The 9,380-nt window shown below is 39.7% G+C and overlaps 1 protein-coding gene across 1 annotated transcript; it reads right to left on the bottom strand.

The window, feature by feature from the left end:
• Positions 1-1,864: 1,864 nt before the first annotated feature.
• On the bottom strand, positions 1,865-8,810 carry smu1a (SMU1 DNA replication regulator and spliceosomal factor a). Its single transcript, XM_017722505.2, has 12 exons — positions 8,671-8,810; positions 6,978-7,188; positions 6,569-6,721; positions 5,501-5,611; positions 5,149-5,277; positions 4,429-4,548; positions 4,149-4,265; positions 3,892-4,019; positions 3,316-3,442; positions 2,791-2,958; positions 2,428-2,580; positions 1,865-2,266 (listed from the first exon to the last, which is right to left on the bottom strand). Exons 1-12 carry the CDS (start codon positions 8,694-8,696, stop codon positions 2,168-2,170), a joined length of 1,542 nt encoding a protein of 513 aa, XP_017577994.1. The 5' UTR covers positions 8,697-8,810; the 3' UTR covers positions 1,865-2,167.
• Positions 8,811-9,380: the final 570 nt, after the last annotated feature.

Here is a 9,380-nt window from a genome sequence, read left to right as displayed (position 1 = left end):
TCATTAAAATATTAAATAATTATAATAGCTTTGGAACTTTCAGTTCATATTATGCAATACCAGTATATGCAAAGTGAGCATTATATCCATATTTTTAATAAGATATACTTTGTGCTTTATAAAACATTATAAAGGCATAGGAAACTGGCATTTTTGGTCTGTAGTATTTCAGTGGCAGGGTTTCTGGTTCTATGGACAAAGCGGTTCTTCATTCATTATAAACTTGTGGTAAATAGAGACCGGGCTCTTCTCTAGGGAAATTTCTATATAGTTTCCAGACATTTTTGGGAGCAAGGTGGAAAATGTTCTTTCAAGTCATGCAATGTTTTTGGTTTTGGTTTTTTGGTTCCTGCACTTGGGCCAGTCCTGGGATCTGATGGAGTAGGGTGGAGCTACAGCAATAACCCTCAGCATGTAGATTCTAGCATCCCATTCATTACAGATGTTCTTAATGATGGTGGGTAGGCCAGGTTTGTATGAAGCAACAGCAAGTGGCTGGAACAGGTGACTCAGGCAGAGGAAGTGCTCCTTCTCCAGTGCAACACTGTTTCCAAACTGAAAGCTCATGCTGTGCCTGGTTATGTTCTTGTTCATAGTGGTGTTGGAATGTCTAAAGATGTCTAGAGTTTAATATTCTAAAAGGTACTGCACAAAAAGTTGTACAGGAAATGGGTGTCAGTATGCTGTGTGACACGTGAAATGTTTTACAGTAATCTTGGAGAAGCTGTTGGTGTAAAATGTCTTTCTTCTGAAAATTTTTTCATGGTGGATGGGTACAATGCTAGAAAGACCAGCATGCCCATGTTGGGTGACCAGCCAGACCAGCACAGACATTCATGTTGGTCTGTGCCGTTTCTTTTTTTCAGCAGAGCATCAAGACAAAAACATATTTTAGGATTTACCACTATTTAAGCTGCGTCAGCATTGCGTACAAAGCCAGACGAGTAGGAAAATAAAATGGCCATAGATGTGTTTTAGACATCATAACTTCATCACTACCACTGTAAAAACAATGGACCATTTCACATTAAACCACTCTGAAAGACTACATCATACATATAAAATTATCTAGAAAATTCTCCTTTAAGGCTTACAGATGTCCCTGCATCCAGTAAACATCATGGAAATATGGTTGACCATATTTCCAATACACACAAGCATACATGAAGTACCACATGCATATGTACATACATGAATGATCAGTGAGCAAAACGGTATGCTACTTACACGCAGTACTACACATTTAGAAGCGGCACTTTCACAGCCTCTTCATGAGCTTTCATAACCCCACTAGACATAGGAGCATGGGGAAGATGTATGCCGTGCATACAAAAACACCTTCTAAATTCAAATACCACAACATGCCATGCTGTATGCACTTATATACAGCACAAAATCATTTTCCTGCAAGTCCTATTTTTATGGATGGTTGAAAAATTCACACTTTGTCCAATGACCAGTCTTATCTTGCTTTGCTGTCGTTTAGTTTCAGCAATCAAGTCTTAGCAAAACTAGGCCCATGCCTGGGTGTAAATAGTCACTTTTCAGTATTATATCCTTGGACCTGTTCTGCCTCTTTTGGGTGTCCCAGTGGTTGGCTGAATAGGTTCCACGAAGTAATGGTCGGAGTCGATTCTCCATCTTCTTTCTACATTATCAACTCCAGAGCTGAGTGGGCTGCAAGACACCCTGCTGCTCTAAAGCACTCCACTTGCTGTGATGTACATTCTAGTGAAGCATATTATGGGGCATTCTCCTGAAAAAGGCATGTCTTCTTGGCCTTAAACTTTTTCTCAAAACTGTTTGGTCCTCCATCACACAATTAACAGTTAAAATATAAGTTTTTAAAATAAACAAACCAAAGTCGTGATCAAAATGTTTAATTGCAAAGGTTAAAGAAAACGTTTCATGTAAAATACTGGAGAAATATTTGACAATGTCTCGCTATTACACAACCAGAATGACAATGTACATAGCCACAGAGTCTGTTACTTTTTAGGGGAAATGTCCACACTGACATCATGTTTTCATTCTCAAAAGGAAGGGCCAAAAAGTCACAATCTAATACTCAAATAAAAAAGGAATATGTACAAAAAGAAAAACTACAAAACTTCTCATTAACCTATTTCCTGCCTGTCTCAGGAAAATATAAGTTATGGCTGATGTCTTAAGGTTTCCAGAGCTTGAGTAGGCCATCTTCACTGTATGTGGCAATCAGGTTCTGATGAGGGTGGTGCGCAATACCAATCACATCCTTCTCATGTACCTGGGAGAAAACACACAAAACAATGCTCTGCTTAAATATGGTTCTGACACAGCCAATACTTAAAGAGATTTGTTGACTTTCCTCATGGCAACACTCCATGTCTAAGGGCTGGAACAGACTGCTCTTTAAGCACCAGATAAGGAGAGTCAATGTAGGCTTACTGTCAGGGTTCTCTCCAGTTTGCCTGTGACTGTGCTGAAACAGTAGAGTACAAAGTCCTCTCCCACACAGTAGATCCACTCTCCTCTGGGAGACAGCGTGCAGCACACAAAATCTCCTCCTTCTCGCTTACCAGAGCTGAAACTCCTCACAATCTGCATTATGAAAGCATTTAGAGAAATAAACACTGTACTCAGCAAAAAATAAAAGACAATCTTAAGATATGGGCATAAACAGACAAACACTTGCAAGAGTTTGTTAGTAATTTTCTATGCACCGGCACATTTTTACAAACTGTACTATCCATATAATCCCACTAAGCATTATTCATGTACTCGTTTTTGGCAAAACAGTTATTTGCTTACCTGGCCCTGCATGTTCATAATGACCACTGTGTTGGAGCGGTTGCAGACTACGAAATGCTCTGGGTTCTTGGGAAGCAGGATCACATTGTTCACGGTGATGTCTGTACCAGCCGAGGCACCAAGAGACTTAAATGTGCTTGTGCACTCTGTAGTCTTCACGTTCCAAATCTGAACAAATGCAAAAAATGTTTAAATACTCTACATTACATTTAAAGTACGAGCTACAGGGTCTATCATTAATCACAATTTCCTAGTGTAAGTTCACAGATTAGCAACTGAAAAGTTCAGCGACAGCTTTATCAACAAAAAAAAAAACAAAACAAAAACATCAGGTTATATATATATATATATATATATATATATATATATATATATATATATATATATATATATATAAAAACCATATCACATCATATATGTGTGTGTGTGTGTGTAATAATAATAAAAAAAAGATTGTGTAGCACTGTAATATTCAGCTCTGAATGCCACAAGCAGAAGGAATCGGGGAACTGAGGGATTTTATACCTTCACCGTCCCATCAGAGGAAGCACTGATAATGTGGTGGCCATCAGGAGTGAAAGTGGCTTCATTAACGAAAGAGGAGTGACCTCGGAACTCCTTCAGAGACTTGCCTGATTTCAAACCATGAACTCTGAAACACAAACAGAAACACTCTAAACAAAGGAAACCTATTTATTTTGTAACAGGTCAACACATTCAGCATCAGCAAAAGAGCACGGAAATCACAGAAACTGACAACTTGAATAAGTCACATAGAAATAAAAGTATACTTCCAACATAACACAAAATAATACACCCACACAATGTTCGTGCACTGGAGGAGCTGCTACATAGGAACTACATCAATTCTTAAATGCAGATTACAACAGTATTGAGTGGGATTGTGCATTTTTACTGGATCTGTATAGAACTTACTGTTTTGTCATATAAACAAATAAAAAAAGCTTTAGATATTACTCCTTTTTTGAAAATGAACTTCGAAGTACTCATTCTGAAATATTCAAAACCCTTTAAAATGCTGTTAGGGTCAGTCCTACAGTCTCAAGTGTGTGATATGCACCTCAGCATGCCTGAGTATACCTGATGGTCTGGTCGAATGAGGCTGAAAGGAGCTGAGTGCCGTCCTTAGAGAAACTCACACAGGTCACACCTTTACTGTGAGCACGCTCAAATCGGCGCAGACACTGACCGCTCTGGATCTTCCATACCTACACACACACATACATAAGGAGCAAAATGTCTGTTCATATACGTGTGGGCGCTGTCCTTTAAATATTTTATTCTTTAGCATAACTTTAACACATGCAGAATAATAGTCACACTGCTAGGCCAGTGACCTTTATTTTGCCATCCTGAGCTCCTGTGGACAGCATCTCTGTGTCTCTGCTGAAACACATGCACAGCACTGCATCGTCCATCATCATAAAGTTATCTTGTGCCTGGTACTTCAGATCCTGCAGAAGAGACATTGTACTTAACAACACAAACATACATTAATGCAAGCTTACTTGTGCAGCTTAACTGGGCAAACAATACCAAATTACTGAGAAAGAATCATGATGGAGGATCTGGGCAGCGAGTGTACTTGGTACATGAGCTGGGATTAGAAGTATGTACCTTTCTGATCTTGCCTGTAGTGAAGTTCCACACCTCGATGAAGCCGTCAACAGAGCCTGTAACCAGATACTGACCATCAGGAGAGAAGCGGGAGCATTCCACATGGGACTTTTGACCAAACTGCAAAAACAAACAAACAGAGAAGCAAATATAAATACTTCTTTAGTCACACAGTAATTTACTTGGTTGAATCAAAAACATTCGGCTTTCATACACAAAGCCAGCAGGCCTAGTTTCTTCAAAAGCTTTAACCATTTTATTAAATTCAAAAATGTAACCATTATTACATGTATTGTAAACATGCCTAGTACAACAGTACCACAGTAGTCAGAAGGGCAACATTTTCTAGGTTAAAGAATAGCAAAATCCTTGGCTGATGATGTATCTTGAAGGTCTCAAAAGGTGAGATGTTTAAAATATTGTCCCCGTACATATTGTATTCGCATAAACATCACAGCGGAACGACAAATAACATTAAAAGACTAGCATGCCATTTTAATCTGCAATATTCTGAAATTGGGTCCATGCTTCCAATTTTTCACTCTAGTAGCTTCATAACTTACATCTTTCACATAGTAAATACCAAATTAAAAGTAGTTACTGAATAGTGTCTTAGGTTTAATAGTAAGTATGCAATTTAAGGGGTTAAAATAACTGAAAGAGACAGCATTACTCTCACTATTACTTTCCGTCTTCATGTTTTTGGGAACTGAATGGTACCTTGATGTGTCTAGTCAGCTGAGTGGGGAATCGCTCTTCCTCTACATCCTTCACTGCAGCTTTGCCTCTGAACAAGTCAATGGTCATACCAGGAGGTAGGAGACCCTGGTGCTGCTGCCACTTCAGAGACTAAGCAAAGGAGCAGGCAGGTCATTAGACATTAATCTCCATCACAACTCATAACAGAGTAATAATGAATAAGACAGTAATACCATACTTCCACACAAAACCAAAAACTGAAGCTATTTAAAATGCTTGTATCCTAAGATACAGACCCAAATGACAGATTTCAGTCATCCATATTAGTGCTATTCTATATGAATCAGCAGAAGCAATATGCAATGTTCCTCACCTGTGCAAGCAGGGCCATGAGACGAGAGGGTGGCACGACACTGACCTCCCCCGCCAGTGCCTGGGCAATTGCTGCTCGCCGTTTTTCCTTACTGCTGCCATCAGGATATGCCTGAAAATAAATACACAAGCAAGAAATATAGGCAATCATATAACCGATGTGCTTGTATTGATTACAGTTAATCAATACAAGCACAATAAAATACAGTGTAATAAAAGTTTTCTGCTGCTTGGCACAGACAAGTGGATCCATCTTAGCTGAAGTTCCAATTGGTTCAGGGACTGTTCATATCATACTGCGTTCATTACAGTGCAAGAGCACTTCTTATTTTCTCTCACAAGCATCTAGAGTTAAACAATAATACGACAGACTTGTCGCAATCAATATATTCACTTGATTGTATGTGAATTGTGTATGTTTGTGAATTGTGAAATGTGTATTATGTGAGCAATCATTTAAGTTGACCACCGTTATTTTCCACAGCTGTTACCTCAAAATTACATTGCTACAAACAGAATGTAAATCTAGTGCATTTTCAACATTTTCAATGTACACTAATAAAATTATTACTGAGACACTACATGGTTCCTATGAAAACAACACAGGTTATAACTTCCCAGCATGACATGTTTAGAGGGACAGTAATGATTTTTTTAGCTGTTTCTATCATCTGGTGGGAGCTACTAAATATTGACAGCTAAGAAGGAAGACAGCTAATAAGACAATTTTACCACGACAGGCTTATAATTTAATAGTGGCAATCAAAAAAGAAATACACATTGGTAATCACAATAATTTATAGAGAAATTATATTTATAGAGAGCAATTCTACATATTCTCATGTGAAATAAAGACAAAGAAATCTTGTGACTGAAAAGTGTACTGCATTTTTAAGTCTTTTTTAATCTTATGAATGCCTTAATTAGCAACATCAAAAACATCAGTGATTGGTCAGGATGCTCACAGCCCACAGTGCTTATTTGCATATTGTGTCCATTACCATATCCGTGCTGCAAATGCCAATAGTAAAGATTAACAAATGATATATTGCGCTGAACCACAACCCACCTCTCTAGGGTCAAAGTAGGAGCGGGCCAGCAGGTTCTCCAGGTGGATGTACCTCTCAGGCTGAGTCTGTTTCAGCATGATCATGGGGTCTGTCTGCCTCAACAAAGACCTGGCAGCCCCCAGCTCTCTCAACTCTATCAGCTCCAGCACAACCTGTTTGGCAAACACTGGAATTAGTCTACAAGAATATCTACTCATGTCATCATGTCTGAAACCATCCATTGTGAATATGAAAATAAAAAAAAAATTATGAGCAAACTGAGCACCTTAACCTGCAGGATTATTATTATGAAACTAATATAAAGTTCATGAAGTTGGCATGAGATCTCACACAGACTCAAACAAAAAGAAGGAGATAAACAGAACTGCTATCATAGTACACACTACCAGACCAATGCAAGAGCCTCACCTGTTCATACAGATCAATCAGTGTCTTATCTGGCAGCTTGAGGGACTGGATAGCCTGTAGCACAGTGTCCCAGTGACCACTGTTTATATCTGCTACAAAGCTCTCAATACTGTCCACTGTATTGAGGGACACAGTGGTCTCTTCCTGCAGCGTTGCAAGTGTTCGATGCAAGTTATTTTCCTTCAAGTACTGCATGATCAGACGAATAACGCTGCAAAAACAGAAATCATAAACAAAAAAGTGAGGATATTTCATTTAGAGCACCCTGGGCAGTTAGCGAGCCACAACCTGTGATGGAGGTGCAATTCTGCAGGTAAATGTTTTATGGAAGAGATCAATAAATCCTTAAGATTTTGTTGGGATGATTCCTGGACCGAGAGCTATTCTGTCACAGTATATGGGTTTCTTTATGCTTTGCTTACATCCAATCCTAATGAACACAGTTTCAGATGTAACATCATCAGATTAACACATTGTTCTTGCGAATCTCTCAAGTTGTAAAACAAATCAAATGCCAGGATCTATTCTAGTAAAAAAACGAAATTTCTTTTTTTTTTCTTTACAAGAACTTGATGTTGTACATAAACATTGTTAAAACACAACTTTCACTCCCCAGTACATACAGTTCATATATGAAAAACAGCCTGGTTTGAATTCTTTGCGGTTGCATAAAAACCAAGACATCTACACACCTACTCAGCTTACAGCAGTTTTCCCCACTTTGTTCATGTATAAAAGTTATACGAAGTGTTTTAACAAAAGTGGATGGATGGATGGATGGATGGATGGATGCTTTTTCAATGAGACGCATCACAGGGCAGCCAATCATAACAGAGATCATTTACATAAACGTGTCTTAAAGGCACCGTAAAACAAATAACCTCTTTAATTCTAAGGGATACGGTTGGAAAATAGTCATGCAACAATAAATGATGGATGTCCTTCTTACATAAAGACACACAAATGCCACCCGTGGACCTCAGAGGGAAAAATAAAACGCTAAAGTTATTCCATAAAATAGTTCAGACTTAAAATAATAACTAGAACATGCGACTGTTTACAACAGGTTAAAAACTAAACTTGGAGATGATGATGTGCTCCCTGTCCAGTCACTGTACTTTAAAAATACAACAAAGCTGAATTTCCACTGTCTGTGTTTACTACACGTCGACTCCAGTTAGCCGGGGTTAGCTTCTTTGCTAACTAATGCTAGCTACTGCTAGCTACAGTGACCATCAGCGTTGGACCGCAACAAACGGTGAAAGAGGTAAAAATACAGCGTGAGAGGGTCAAATCTCAGGGAAAGGGCTCAACAGTGTTTTGTCTAAAAGACCACCGAGACCCTTGCTTGTTTAGTCATATCTAGAAGAGAGAGGAAAGAAGCTACGCTAACTCAGCTAACGAGCTAACGTCACCCAGCGAACGAAGCTGAAGTCGACTTCTTGCTCGAATTTTCCCGTTCCACCTTAAATTGTGCTGCGGTTACATTCTATCGCCTGAGGCGTTAGTATAACTGCTGCACCACTTAAGGTGGAACGGGAAAATTCGAGCAAGAAGCTGTAGAAAAGGAAGCCTAGCTCGGCCCCGCACCCAGCGAGGTGTGCAGCGCTGCAAACAGCGCGTTACAACCCCCGGTTTAGCTAAAGAAACCCCAGACTGAGTAACCGGTGTGATGAGCCGGCTGTCTACTCACTCTGCTGACTCGATTTCCAGAGACATGGTTTATATCTGCTCGAAGTGCGAGACACGACACGCACTCACACACAGGACGAACTGGACTCCGCGGTTCCTCTGCGGCCCTCCTTCGCCTGACGGCAGCCGCTACACAGCGCCACCTTGTGTTTACTGCCACCATTACAGCTACTCCTACACATATCAAGAGGAGGTTCGCCACGGCCTCGCGCTCTCGGGTTAGTGGAGAAGCTTAGACGCTTCTGTACGTTGCGTTTTATCGCATAAAGGACTCGGATGGGAGTTCGTAACGTTTTTCAGAAACATTTAAACACAATGTGAGAGTCTCAGATGTCTCCGCACTGCCTGCACTGTGAGTTATGAAAGTTGGACTTTAGCACAAACATAGTGCAGTAGTTATGCATCCTGTAGGGAATTGGGCACATGGGCCTGATTCTCAAAGAAAATGGTTCTATATAGAGCCATGAACACTCAAAGAACCCTTCTTCAGGGCTGCTGCTGGAGCAGGTTTAAAGAGTAGGAAAACCCCCTTCTGATGATGCATCCTGAAGGTAGGAGCTACAAAACTACAGCTGCTTTGGGGTGGATTTTTGAGGGCAAGCTATTTTTATTTTTATTTTATTTTAAGTTTTTAAGCTGCTGAGAACAGAATGTCTTGCCTCTTGTGAGCTGAATATCGTATTGCAGCAATTCAACTGAAACTGTCTTCAA

The sequence above is a fragment of the Pygocentrus nattereri genome, chromosome 11, assembly GCF_015220715.1.
Source record: "Pygocentrus nattereri isolate fPygNat1 chromosome 11, fPygNat1.pri, whole genome shotgun sequence".
NCBI classification, from domain to species: domain Eukaryota; kingdom Metazoa; phylum Chordata; class Actinopteri; order Characiformes; family Serrasalmidae; genus Pygocentrus; species Pygocentrus nattereri.
This window is presented reverse-complemented; position numbering and strand designations above follow the sequence as displayed.

What these genes read in the sequence shown, in the direction of transcription:
- smu1a (XM_017722505.2), bottom strand. Translation starts at nt 8,696, where the DNA reads ATGTCTCTGGAAATCGAGTCAGCAGA. An exon ending in AGCTGACTAGACACATCAAG is followed by an intron (nt 4,549 to 5,148) that starts GTACCATTCAGT and finishes TTGTTTTTGCAG; the next exon opens with TTTGGTCAAAAGTCCCATGT. An exon ending in CCTCTGATGGGACGGTGAAG is followed by an intron (nt 2,959 to 3,315) that starts GTATAAAATCCC and finishes GCATTTGTTCAG; the next exon opens with ATTTGGAACGTGAAGACTAC.